Below are 14,453 nucleotides of genomic sequence, written 5' to 3' on the forward strand. Positions count from 1 at the left end.
TCTACCTTTACCTCTTATCTCTCTTTGTCTCTGCCGTTTTTCTATGTTTTCATTTTTATATTTATCACTTCCTTGACTTTAATTCGGAACTTTATCTGTATTCGTTTCTTTATCCAAATATTCACCCACACCTTTGCTATTATACTAAGTATTTAAATTTACCTTCCTTTTTGTCGTTATGTTTAGATTTCTTTACTTTTATTTTAACCTCTGCATTTATCTCTTTCTTTTTCTACATACGCAACTTTATTTTCTTCTTTGTTTTAGTCTTACAGCCATATGTAAAACTCGTAACTGGTTGGGTCCTTGCTATTAGCGGCTCATATACTTAAGGAACTCCATTCACGAAGTTAAAAGACACTTCAGTTCCCTAAGTGATGTCTACGTAAACCCATAAGGTTAGAACTCCACCTGAATTAACATAACCTAACTACACCTCTCACCAAATAATTCTTTCCAAGGACTGTAAAGCTTTGATGCACTTAGGATTTATTTTCTATGTTATTTCGATTCGGTTTCCATTCAAACTTTCTTAAGAGGTTGAATCCTATTTGTCTAATATACGGTTCGGAATAGCCATAAAAAGTATATTTTCCAAGAAAATTTCACTACATCAAATATAGCCTAGGAAATACTTTGGGATCTCTGCGATTTACATCTCAGTTGCTGCGCATTTTTATTTCGTGACCTTTTCAGGGTAAGCTTCGTTATAACATTTAATAGTTACATCGCGCCAGTTTTACGGAATTAATTTACTTCATGGACCCGAGATACTAAATAAATTCTAACATGAGAACGGCGAAACATACATATTCTCCTTTTAGCAATACTTAGTTCGTAATTTTTGCTATTTTTGTATAGTAAAGTTTTCATTAAACCATTGGTTATAAAAAAAAATGCATTTAACTGAACAAACCTCAATGTCTCACTCAATATTTCCCTTAATTTGGTTTTATTTCAATTTTGCCAATCAATTTTTAGCTATTTAAAAAAAAACAAATTTTTATGAATTGCTGTAAGTCCATTTAATACTGTTTCGTTCATATGTATGCAACAATTCTTAATTTTTTCTTTTTTCTTTTGGTTTACTCTAAAACTACGCGTACATATAAAAAATATTACTTCAACAAAAATTAGTAAACTGCTCCTAAACATGTGGCAAATGATCACCCTGTGGCTGGAAACCGTTCTCGTCGGCAATATAATTTAATGTGTATGTTTGTCCATCAGGCGCCACCCAACTGACCGAGCCACGTACTGAAATCGCTTCCTGCTCGGTGCCGACATTTTTCAGTTCAGCCTCCTCTTGGCGTACCACACCATCGCTGGTCTCATAGCTGAAAGGATAGAAATGAATAGAAATAATTAAAAAATACTAAATATGTTAAATTTGTTAGATTTCAATGCAAAATTTTGTCGAATTTTTGCAATTTTTTTTTATTTAAGTTTTTACAAATCCTGGTAACGGCGCAATTTTTTTTTTGTAATTTTGAAATTTGTTGTGGTTGCACTTATTTTGCAAATGACAACTAACAAAGACACTGGATTTGGCACAATGCTTTGCTCCGAAGCTCACCAAAAAAATTATAGTTTGAGTTGAAGAATGTGATTTACTAAGGGCAAAAAATACATTTCCTGATTTGAGTTGTTTTCAATCCTTTTTTTTTGGAATTTTTTTATGAAGAGGTTCAGAAAATTCAGGAAGAAACCACGAAGGACCTCGAAATGTCTAAGAAAATATAAAAAAAATCTCGAAAACTTCTGGAGGATAAAAAATTCTTTCCGAAAAATCCCAAAAGTTCTTTAAAAAATCAGAAAATTTCGGGATATTCTTGAAAAAATCCAAAAATTATTGAGGAATCCAAAAAAAAAAAAATTCCAAAGGTTCAGAAAATTCACGAACCAATACCAAAAGTTCTCGAAACATCTTGAAAAATCGCTAAAAATCCAGTCAGATGTTTTTCGTAGAAATTTGTTAACTCAGAAACTCGCCAAATAAGGCCATCTTACTAAATTTTCATTGCATTTTCGGTGTTCTACTTTTTACTTTCGAAATTCCTTACTGATACCTGCCCACTTCCATTACTTCCAAGTAAATATAAATTCTTCACACAAATTTTTGATTTTTAATTTCGAGAAACCATAGTTTTGACACCACTACACGCGCACACTCTCTAATTTTGTAAACAAAAATTCACTTTCGATTACGCTTCTCCTTCCAACTCACCCAAATTTATATCCATCACCAATATTTTCGTTATCGTAGCGCAGAATCTGAGCGTGTTCTGAATCATCTAGAGGCGCTGCAAAGGCGAACGCAATTAATCCACACAGTGCCAGGATGCTCAATGTATAATTCATTTTAAATTTTTAATTTATATTGCAGTACTTTTTTTTTGTGTGCAATTTTAAGTTACTTCACTACGGATGCTGCGCTACCACACTTGTTGTTATACCAAATTACGTTCGCTAACTAATGCAGTGTAATTATCCATGTCTAAGGCTATTTATACGTAAATATGTGTTTCAGAAATTCCAATCAAGTACGCATTTGTTGATGGGTGTACGCACACATACATACCTGTGTACGAGTAAATACATATGTATGTGCAAAGTGCGAGCTATGCATTGCGCTCGTTGGGCAAATACTCGTATGTACATTTATTTGTACTTAGGCAAACAAAAGTTAAGAAACTTATAAGTACGTACGAGGCGTTGTAGTAAGCAACAACAATAAGTAGACTTAACAAAAGTAGGGGAGTAAATTGAGGTTTATTGTCAGCGTTATTTTTTTTTTTGTGCGCACTTGCAGACAATATGCACATACATACATACATACGCAAGTACAATTTAATGTGATAATCTTAAATGAAACTGCGATTATAAGTTCAAATCCACACGCGAGCGCATTGCAGCATCCAACAAAGTAAACAAAAAAAGAAAAAACCCAAGTACATTTTTGACCATCTGTAAAACATTTGTGGCTGACCTACAACAAAATATATTTTACCTAAATACATACATACATACATATGTACATATGACTGCCAAATAATGAAGCGCAAATTATGTAATTTAACCGATTATCTGAGTTTTTGTGATTTACATCCGCATATGTGTGTGTGCTGTGTGTGTGTGTGCATGAGGGTGGGTGTACAAGTGTATGTGTGTGTACCCGTTGCGGTCATTAACCGCAATACATCACAAACCCATTAAATGCGCTGACGTTTTGAGCTTCACTCTGCCTGCTGTTGCTGCTGCTGATTATCATTTGACAATTGAGCTATCTATGTATGTATGTATGTATGTATGGACTCGAATTCGCCTTGCCGCTTATAACGCTGCTGATGCGCATCTATGTAAGTGGCTCCATTCAATGCTACACCTAAGTTCAAACAAAACTTATTTACACACCTTCAGAGGCGCTATTGAAGTGCGCACATTAGGGTGGTCCAAATAGCAGTAAAGTCGGAATTCTAACGCTCTCACCCCCTATGATTTCTCTATACCGAAAAATAGTATACCTCTGTTTTTTTTTTTAAATCAAAAAATATTTAAAGGTCGTTCAAAGTACTGAAAGTTTTCCATGTATTTTATATAGAAAAAAAAAACAATTTCAATTTCATGAAAATAAATATTTTTCGACCATGAAACTCGTTTTCTCTTCAGGAGACTTCCAATAATAATAACGAATTATTTATTTTAAATTTTTTTTGCATTTTTTCCATTGCAATTTTTGGCGTTTTTGGGGGTCCTGTAAAAATTAAAGAATATTACAAATGGTTAAATAAACAATTGAGTATTAATGCCCAAAGTCTCCTGAAGAGAAGCAAAGTTTTCGTACCGAAAAATATTGATTTTCAAGAATTCTATACCATCTGCACGAAAAATTCATTTTTCCCCATACAAAATATATGGAAAAATTTGAGCGCTTTGAGCGACCTCTAAACAGGGTACAGTTTTTCTGGTATAGATAGCGGATGAGAGCATTCAAATCCCGACTAATTCTTTTTCAATTGCATTTTTGGTCCACCTTAGCGCACTTACATACTTACTCGTGTGTAGGTAATTATTTATGTGCAAATGTGTGTATGCATGTATGTTTGTAGGCGAAAACAATTGATCTTAAATGGCTGTTATGAATTCCTTAACAAGTTATGAGGTGATCACCTCTTTGCCTGGCATGTGTGAAGAGGAAAACACTTTTGTTAGCAATTAGTGGCATAATTTCTCATCCTTTCCAGTGATTTACGGTGTGAATATTATTTTGGATTCTAGTTGCTTTTATATAGACTGTTCAAAAATATTATATGGTGAACTCTTATTAGCAGTTATCAAATTACGTACACTGAGAAAAGAGTTTAGTTACGCGAAATGCAGCAACTGCCCGCGCTCTTTATAAATTTAACCAGATCTCGTCTTTCGTCGAGCTTGATTTTTCTTTAATTTCGTAGTCGACTATTAAAATCGCCAACTTTTGGCCAACTTATTTTCGCCTAACTTTTAATAAATAAGAAATTTATATGAAAAAGTAACTGATTTTAAATTAGCATTTACTACACTGTTCAAAATATTGGAAAATTAAAAAAAAAATTGTTTAATGACAACCGCTAAATTGTCTTTTGACTTTAAAGCTGACTATAAAACTTAAGAAAGTTATCGTAGCCTACTGCATTTTAGTCAATTTGATATGCTTGCTAAAAATTTTAGAGATACTTACTAAAGAATGGAGGGTTATGTATCTCGTATTAGTTGGTTAATTTTTTCGACATTCCGCGAAGTTGACTTATTTTGGAACAAATTTCCGTCATCCCTTGTCAAGTTTGGGTTAGAGGCCAACCGGTTTCGGTTCTCATGAAAAATTAAAAAAATATTCTGTCATTGCATAAACAAAATTAGTTTAAAGAGATAGTTTTATCCAACAAATCACCACGATTGATAGAAGAGTTTAAAGCTTTGAAGGCCTGCACACATTTTTTCAACGGCAACTTTTTTTGGTGAGGCATCCTAATATACAAATATAAATTACCTTGATGCCTAAGTGTGAAGTTTTAATGTTTATTAAGGTACTTCATCAATCAAAACTTGTGATTGAGTTATGATGTTTGAACATTAAGTGCCATCACAATAAATTACGCTTTATGTAGTGGGCGACATTCATGGTTGCCAAACTACAAATAGGTTCTCCATGTCAGCAAATTTTCTTGCAACATCACTCGCATGCATTGCCAAATTTCAGTGGAAATTTTTGTCACCAAGTTATTTCTAAAATTTTGTACTAAAGCTATCAAATAGTAGCTAAATTGATCATTGATTTTGAACTGAAGCCTTTATGGAAACTCTCCTGAGGTTGGGTATATACATATACATATATGTACGTGTGCATGTACAAATATGTATGCGCTTGCGCAGCCCTAGAAGATACATAGTTGCAGCAACAGTTGAAGCTGTCAGCGCTGTTGTCTATAAAGTAATAGATGCTAAATATAACACTGTGCGACAATTTTATGACAATTCAAACCAGCTCGGACTTGCTAATATTTTGTGGAAGTATATATATAGAGTAGGGTGCCCTTTTATGGACGAAATTGTTTGTTTAGTAATTATCAAAACGCATACCCTTTAATTCTGTTAAGTATACTAACCTGTGCTCGAATATAAAATTTCACCTTTCTATGTATATTTTAACCCGTGCCGACAAGGGCTCAAAATTAAAAAATTTTTTTTTCTACATCTAGTAGCTAGATCAATGCAAATATTCATATTTTTGTTTAATATTGATGAAAATATAAATTTAGGCAATGGCTTTCTCTAATCTAAAAGAGGATTATTTAGGACATTTTCTGTTTTAAAGTCTATTTTACAATCTGGATAAAACTTTCTATGTTCTTGCACACAGCGTAATAGGAAATGCGTTTGTTCTTCGTCTGCGGTTATTAAACCATAAAAGTCTTACATTAGTTTAAAAGCTCTTTCGGCTGTGTCATTAACTGCTTTTAGGCTCAAAAACTTCTTTTTTTGTTAATTAAATTAAATAAGAAATGTTTAAAATAACAGATTAATTACCACTTACCAAATAACAAGACCGACATCTCATCCTTCGATGGAACATATCTCTTTCCAAAATCACCAAAGCTTTCTCTTTGCAAGTTTGTCATAATGTTCCGCTTGGTTTGTTTATCAACTTCGTCGTCAAAATTGTTCGCTCAAAGCGCCTTTGGAAATCAAATTGTCAACCCTTTCGTAACCTTTCAGGGTCTTTAAAAACGTAAATCTTGATTCGGCGCTTTCGTTGCTAAACTGCATTCAAAAGCCAGGGCATAAACTGTCTATGAATAAACAAACATCTTTAAGTGCTTGTTCGTCCTTGAAGTTCATTTTAAACTGAGACTGCAGCAAACATATCTTCAAAGAGTAAATAGCTCCTGCCATTCACCTTGCTTGCTGCATTGCGCCTTGAGGTCTGGTTTTAATTTTATTTTCAGAATCTCCTCCTAAAAAAAAAATGATGGCGAGTTCAATAAGTTCTCGATAGTCATCTCGTACAATCGATTTTCCCAGTTCGTTGTTAAAAAACCTCACCAAATCATTAATGTTCGCGTCTCAGAAATGTTGTTTGGTAAAATTAGCGTAGGGCTCGATAGCAATACGTTTAATATTCTTCCAGGTAACCTTAAAATTTTTAAATAGTAGAATATCGAGACTAGTAGCGTCTTCTTGGATCTTTGATATAAATACACTTTTGAGCACAACTTCGTAAACTTGATGACGGCAAGCAAAGAGTAACAACGGTCGTCAAAGGGTTAAATTGTTTAAGTGGTAAAGTAACAAACGGGTTAAACCAACTTTTCGGTTAGTAACCGAATCGTTTTTAAAACCACTGTTATCACCTGCACATCTTCAAAAGTTATAAAAACTCTCAAAAATGAATACCAAGACCATCAATTTTGTACGTTTGTAAAAAAATTTAATTATGAATAGTTGGTATTTGGGTGCATACTTGCACACACATACATAGTTGGCCAAAATATTTGATGAGAGTCGACATTCAACTTCCGCAGCAAATTAAAAAAACACACACAACAAACAAACCAAAAAAGGAAATATCATAAATTGCATTACTCGTCATCATAATAATTCTATAAATTATACAGCTGTGAATTTGCTGCTGATACTTACATATGTATCTATGTATGTGTATATGTATGTACAGCATTTCGTGAGCTTGGTAATGCTTTTGGCTCTTTTTATTTCATTATTTTTTAAGTTATCTCATATTTGATTGCCATGTTACAGGTGCATCAAGGTGAACCAACTAATTACTTTTGAGGTATGCAAACGTCATACGAAGACCATTATAGTCACATATTTATAGACACTTATAGACAGTGTAAACATTCATAAATACTAGTTTTTTTTTATTTATTGGCTTGGGTTAGCGAATTAATAATCTCCTGTTTTTATTATATTGAAATCGGAAATAGCTGCAGCAATGTGCGGTTGGAGATGAGTTAAACTCGCGCGTGCATGAATGCAAATAAATATTTAAATTGTTTGACTTGAAGAGACATTGTGATTTGAAATGTTTATAAAAAATGGAATTTTTGGTCTAAAAGCCAATAGGTTATTTGTTATAGCGACATCTTGTCCCGTCAAGTTGATTTCGTTCCTAAACATACTAATTGATTTAATTAATTTTATATATTTTGGTATTTTATTTTAATTAATTTATTTATTATTCTATTTTTCTAGAAATCCCTAAGTTATATACTTCCGACCTAAACAGATTAAGACATATACATATATTTATTTACTTGCAATATTAAATGTTATAAGTAATTAGCTGCTCAGAAATTCAAACTTTATGCAATAAGCCGGTAAGAATATATTTGGTTGATAGAATTTTTTATCTCAAGAAATAATTTCTATAACCGTTGACTTGTAGCGCTATATAGTTATTTGGTTTTGTTGTACTTTTTATTTTCGAATTCTTAAAAATTTTCAAAAAATTTTGAATTAAAATTTTTTTTTAAGAATTTTAAGCCGTGCTATCCCTTTTTTCCGTGGTATTTTTTAGCAGTAAAGTAAAACTGAAATAGAAAATGCTAGCGAAAATATTCGGTACAAATTACTTGGTTCTTTTCTATCACAGGAGACATCTGCATTGATTTCCTGGAAATTCGTCGCACTTCAATTTCATTATTGTTCTTGTTATTTGTAAGTTTATCATATGTCATATGTTGGTAAATGTAGTTTTTAGTGAGCGATTTTCATGTAAGTATTTTTGTTTCAATTCGACAATTTTTATTTAATTTTTGTAGCTTTACTACTACACAGCTCGCGAACAGGTTTTTCTTAGGCATCCCAAGTCTGTGTGTATAAACCAGACTCTCTTCATATTCTTAAAGCCAATAATCAAAACGCTTCTCAGCTCTTCATGACATACGACCCGATTTAATGGCATCAGTGCTCGAAATTTGGGATCATCGAATTCGTTCCCGCATTGGGAGCCATGGAAATCATTTGAATGATATTGTATTCAAAACTTAATGGTTGTCTGCAGTTCTCAAGAAAAATCACGTGAAATATTTTAAATTATTTCTGTTCCTTGAAAAAGTATTTTGTGCTGTTGTTTTATATTCTCTTGAAGAAATAAATATACGAACATTTTTTTTTTGAAAAATCATATCACCACGCCTAGTGTAAAACCCTTTACAAGCTCTTGTTAGTGTGTAAAGTGTGAAGATGCATATCTAAATATGCAAATAGATTTTACACACATTATCTATCAGCACAAAAGTTGCTGGCGCGATCACCTTTTCGTCGCGTGCTAGCAAAACTTGTTAGCGATGCTTGCCATTGGTCATTTTAAAATTGTGGGTGCATTCGTGTTTTGTGTTATGTTTCTCCATACTGTTATTTTAGATGACCCTGAATATGTATAAATAAATTCGAAAAAACAGCTATTTTATGTAAAGTATAAATAAATTTATTTAACCCTTGTCCACCTACCACAAATTATTGTCACACAGCCACCTAGCATACGCCTGTGAGACCCCACAGTAAAATGACTTACGGTCATAAAAATTAACAAACAAAGATTTGGTTTTTTAATTTAAAGTCCGTTTACAACATATTGCATTATTTATTAAAAAAAATTATTATTATTTTTTATCTCAAATACTTGTCACTTATATCTAAGATAAACGTACTTGGAAAATGCGATAAACAAGAATTATTAATTGCAATAGGAGCTTCTTTTGATTTTAATGTTCATTAAACGGTAAACGTATAAATTTACTAAAATTTCAAATAAAAGCAAAAATTCAAAAAAAAACTGTACATAAAAAAACAAGTACATCTATATCTAGCCTTGACGAAAATCGGTGGCAAAAACATTCATTCTACGGGGCCTATGAGACATATGGGTGGGTGGTTAAGGGTTAAGCATATGAATACGTATAAATAAACTTTCGTTTTTACATATCTCATGAAAGTGTTACTCAACGCTTTGATGAATGAAGATATGTATGTATATAATCACCTATTTTAATTAATCATTGCATAATTATGACAGATAATTACATTTAAGTCAGAGTGTCGATCGGAAATAATTATCATAATTGTAAAAAAATAATGAAATCGTGACTTCTTGTAATTATCAATTTTTTATTACAAAACTATTAAAGCATAGCCATTGAAGTTTTTTCGCGAAAGAAAAATTGAAACTTCTGTCATTATTAAAAAAAAATAGTAGTGGGCCTAGAACGTTTGGACCGGTAACATCCAAATGAAAATTGTTTGTCAAGCATGAAAATGTGCTCCTCCAAAGGGGTCTCGCTATGCAGGTGATGTTTATGCGATATCAGTAGGTAACCCCTTCTCTTTCTACTACGTCCTTACTGTCCGGAAGGCAAATAGACGCAGCTTGCTTTAGTATTTGTCGGCCAATTCCCTTGCAGCTTGCCAACAATGTTTCAGGACGATTATCATTCCTGGACTTTGGCCTGTTTCTTACCAACCCAGTAACTAATTAGAAAAGAGGGGCATGCTTCATTGCAACACCAAGCTGATTCCAGTTAGCTTATGAGAGTCCGTTATCCACAATGGTTCTATCACTCACCTTTCCTGGCCTGTTGAGTGGCGACTTCTGCTTGAAGCAATTTTGGTGTTGGCTGAAGCTGAAATAGAACTTGGTTTCTACCGAGTTGCAAAAGGTTTTCTTTTAAATTTTGGAAATTCATATAGCACACCTCACCACTGAACAGATCCCTCAAACGTTTTTTTTTTTTGAAGTGAAACCTCCGCTAAGGTTGGTTGGGAGTAAATTGGCGAATTCAACAGATATTGCACACGGAAATAGTGCAACGGAAATGGTTGGAGCTGAAACAAGTGCTTCTTGAATGTATGCACATGGTAATAATTCAACAAAAACTTGCTAATAAGGGGTTAAAGCATAACACCTAGAAAAGGACCAATACAAGAATGGAGTAAAGGTGAGTACGTACATTAATATAGAAAAGGATAAAGACAAAGGTAAAAATAAAAACAAAACCAAAGATGCGTAAAGATGATGGCAAAAATGAAGACCAAGGTAAATTTAAATCTTTACTTTTATAAGGGCAAAGGTGAAGGGAAATATGTAGATGAAGAATATGATAAGCAAAAGTAAATAAATAAATATAAAGGAAAAGATGAGGATGAGGATACCGATAAAAGTATAGATAAAGATAGAAGGAAGAAGGAAGAAAGATTAAAATAAAGGTAATAATAAAGAAAAGGATATAGATAGAGACACAGAGACTCAATCTGGGAACCATTTTGAGATTTTCGGGATTCTCAGGACTTATCGATATAATTTATCGGTTTTTTACCGATATTTGTATGGATTTTGTTACCGAAATCTTTATCGATATTGTTGTTGATTTCGCTATCGATATTTTCTGAACTTGTCGATATAACAATTGATGTTTTTATCGATTTTGTTATCGATAATTTAGTGATTTTTTATCGATATTTTAAATGGTTTTATTATCGATATTGTTATGGATATTCTTATCGATTATAAATCGATTTTGTTATCAATTATTTATCGATTTTGTTATCGATTATTTATCGATTTTTTATCGATATTGTTATCAATTTTGTTATCGATATTATTATCGATTATTTGTCGATTTTGCTATCGATATTTTTATCAAATTTCTTATCAATATTTGTTATCGGTTTTATTATCGATTTTTTGTCGAATTTCTTATCGATATTTGTTATCGATTTTTGTATCGACTTTGTTGTGGGTTATTTATCGGTTTTGTTATCGATATTTTAATCGACAATTTTAGCGCTTTTCTAATCGAAATTTGTTATCGATTATTTATCGATATAGAAATTTTCACCGAATTGTCATCGATTTTGTTGTCGATATTTTTGTCGGTTTTGTTGTCGATATTTTGTTGGATGTTACTATCGATTTTGTTATCGACAGAGTATAGAGATAAAAATGAAGATAATGGAAAACAATAACATAAATGTTATTAGAACGAACAGGGGTAGAGGTAGGGATCTAGATAGAAAAAAGAGCACAAATATAACCTTAAGCAAAAGCAGATGTACGTATGTACAAATGTACATACATATGTGTGTATATTGGTTATGAGACAAAATAGATATGTAACGTAGGTTTCACTTCTCCAGCGTGCCCCGGCGCACTTACTTTTTTTATTCTTTGATGTATATACTACATTAGACCGGACTTACAAGAAAACAAAAAAAAGTTCGCCGCATACCCGTGGCTGTAAATTATTTTGCAAGACAATTTCGAAAAAAACTATTTTGGCTGAACCTTGGGGTCCTTTTTTTATATTTTTCAGTGACATCTACATTGGGCAATAGTTACAAACATTTGTTTAAATAGTACCTATTGTAATCAGGTTGCAACGTTAGGGTAAGATCTGGTGGGTATGTACTGGAACGGTATACTTGAGGTCAATGAACTTTGGGGGAAAAAAATTTCTCCTCGAGACAAGAACATCGATAAATCATACTTCAAGATCCAACTGTAAATGCCGAAGATATTATAAAGAATATAAATAGAAGACCCATAGACAGTCCTGGGTGACGCCGTATGCGCAGTACCCTCGAGTTAGTTAGCGTCGCGTATTCGTATACAAGAAGTTGAAGCCGAAAATAAAGCATAATGTAGCGTATTACATTTTAAGCGATTCATTAAGAAACAGTGACTAATTTTCACTTAATTTTCGCCTTAAACGCGTAGTCGGCGTCGCCCAAGCCTACCCATAGTTCAACCAAAAACAAATAAACAATTTTGAAATTACCTTGCGAAAGTATGTGAGACTTACGGGTGTACCGCGAACTTTTTTTCTGGTATGGCCTAATGGAATACAATATACACAGTATACTTATCGCAAGTCAATTATGTTATCGATATTATAATCAACATATTTTCTGATATTATTATCCATATCATAATCGATAAATGTATGTTATTAGCGACATTGATAAATTTAGTTATCGATATTGTTTACAATATTATGAGATATGTTACTATCATTATTTTTATCGATATATACATAAGTATGTACAAATTAGATTAGTTTGTATATCGCAAACGATTACTTTGTTAATCGATGTCTGTATTAAGATCGACTAAAACCTAGCTATATCCTCTCTTTCCATAATATCCTTCTCTTTCCAATTACATTCCAGGACGCTAAAAATGAACTGATTTCAAAGCCTCAGCATGGGAGAATTTTACTCTACTATAAGTAAAGATGCTTTCAATATGTTTTCGACATGGCAGAGAACACTGTTTTTCTTTTTTAATTTAATAATTTAATGTCAGGCCAGCTGATACCCTTGATATTAACTTTAATATAAAAAAAAATATTATCTTCATCACTTCACATTACCTGAACATAAAAAAGAAACGCCAGAACTAGCATCTTTTAGTACTCACCTTCACCTTTCATTTTCGTCATTGCTTTCTGTTGTTCTTATTATCGAGTCAGTTTATTTATGGTAGTCCTCGGTGACTTTTTTATTGCCTTGCTTCAAGTGAAACGAACTCATTCGCCGTCCAACCGCCACAACGTGTATAGCGCGCGAATCGATTTAGTCAACCTACACGCCATAAACCAACACCAAAATCGCACGAATGTCACAGCTGTGTGTGACAAAAAGCAAGAAGAAGCAGAAGAAGCAACAGCCAGTGCCCAAACAAAGTCAACTTCTTGGATGTCAATTCTGTGTTGGCTTCCAATAATTTACGATGCAAAGTGGATTAGCATTTTTTAGCCGAACGTGTGTAATTTGCTTTTGATCGACTTGCACGCAACACTTGCTTTGCTATATTCGATGCTAAATTAGTTCGATATTTATTTCAATTGAGGCTGTTCTAACATTTCAGAAAAAAAAAAATTTGCTCAACTCGTGTGTGTATCGATTCGCCGGCGAGTTGTTGCTTCTAGGCGACTTCTTCTTCTTGCTCATTTTTTATTTTTATTTTTGCTTTTGCTTTATCACTGCTGCTCTTATTGGCATATTTTATTGTACATGTATTTCATGTGTTGCCTATTTTCGGGAAAAAAGTTAGAAAACTTCTTTCTTCTTCGACGAAGCGCGTATTTTATGATTTCGATTTTATTGTTTGTGTATTTTCTTTTAGTCGTATATAAAGCTATTGCGCAGCGCATTTTGATGCGCAGTTGTCGGCTTTGGACAGTTCCGAAAAAACGTTTGCACCGATTTCGAGTTTGATACTGGTAGACAAGAAGCCGACGGGCAGGCCAAGTTAACAAATCAAACAACGCAACGAAACGAACGCACACAGCAGCCAACAATCGTCAGCCAACAGCAAACAAAAGACTTAAGCGACAAACTTGCCAGCACAAAAGTAATAAATCAAAGCCGGCAAAGTCTAGCAGTGTGCTAAGCGAAACTATCGTTTAGCTCAAAATGTTACGAATATTTGTGCTGTTGGCGCTGCTCTATGCAGCCGCGTGCGTGACCAACGCCAGCCCTGTGTCCGATTCCGTGTCCACCAAAGCACCAGCAACGCACGCTGACGACGAAGTGCAGATTGTTAAATATTCCAATGAAAATGTCGGCGCTAACGGCTATAATTTTGCGTATGTACACAAACATAAAATAAATTAGAGTTTAATATTTTGATTTTACTAATTAAATTCTTTCAATTTCATTATCTCTTTCCCTCCCTCCCACCGGCATGCATACGCAACAGTTTTGAAACCAGTGATGGCGTGTCACGCAAGGAAACGGCTACTGTCAAACACGCCGGTGCGATATCGGTCGAGGGCACCGTCAGCTGGACCGGGCCGGATGGTGTGCAATATACATTGAATTATGTCGCCGATGAGCACGGTTTCCAGCCGCAAGGTACACATTTGCCGGTGGGACCAGAGCCAGCGACTTGA

At 33.6% G+C, this 14,453-nt stretch overlaps 2 protein-coding genes across 2 annotated transcripts; one reads left to right on the plus strand and one right to left on the minus strand.

Moving 5' to 3' along the window:
* Positions 1 to 1,008: 1,008 nt before the first annotated feature.
* LOC118747408 (endocuticle structural protein SgAbd-6) lies at positions 1,009 to 2,471 on the minus strand. The gene is made up of 2 exons (XM_036481455.1): positions 2,228 to 2,471; positions 1,009 to 1,337 (listed from the first exon to the last, which is right to left on the minus strand). Exons 1-2 carry the CDS (start codon positions 2,359 to 2,361, stop codon positions 1,148 to 1,150), a joined length of 324 nt encoding a protein of 107 aa, XP_036337348.1. The 5' UTR covers positions 2,362 to 2,471; the 3' UTR covers positions 1,009 to 1,147.
* An 11,503-nt stretch (positions 2,472 to 13,974) lies between these two features.
* On the plus strand, positions 13,975 to 14,453 carry LOC118747410 (endocuticle structural protein SgAbd-6-like). The gene is made up of 2 exons (XM_036481456.1): positions 13,975 to 14,147; positions 14,261 to 14,453. Exons 1-2 carry the CDS (start codon positions 13,975 to 13,977, stop codon positions 14,451 to 14,453), a joined length of 366 nt encoding a protein of 121 aa, XP_036337349.1.

The sequence above is a fragment of the Rhagoletis pomonella genome, unplaced genomic scaffold (assembly GCF_013731165.1).
Source record: "Rhagoletis pomonella isolate Grant_MI unplaced genomic scaffold, Rhpom_1.0 Rhpom_scaffold_00012, whole genome shotgun sequence".
In the NCBI taxonomy this organism is placed as follows: Eukaryota; Metazoa; Arthropoda; class Insecta; order Diptera; family Tephritidae; genus Rhagoletis; species Rhagoletis pomonella.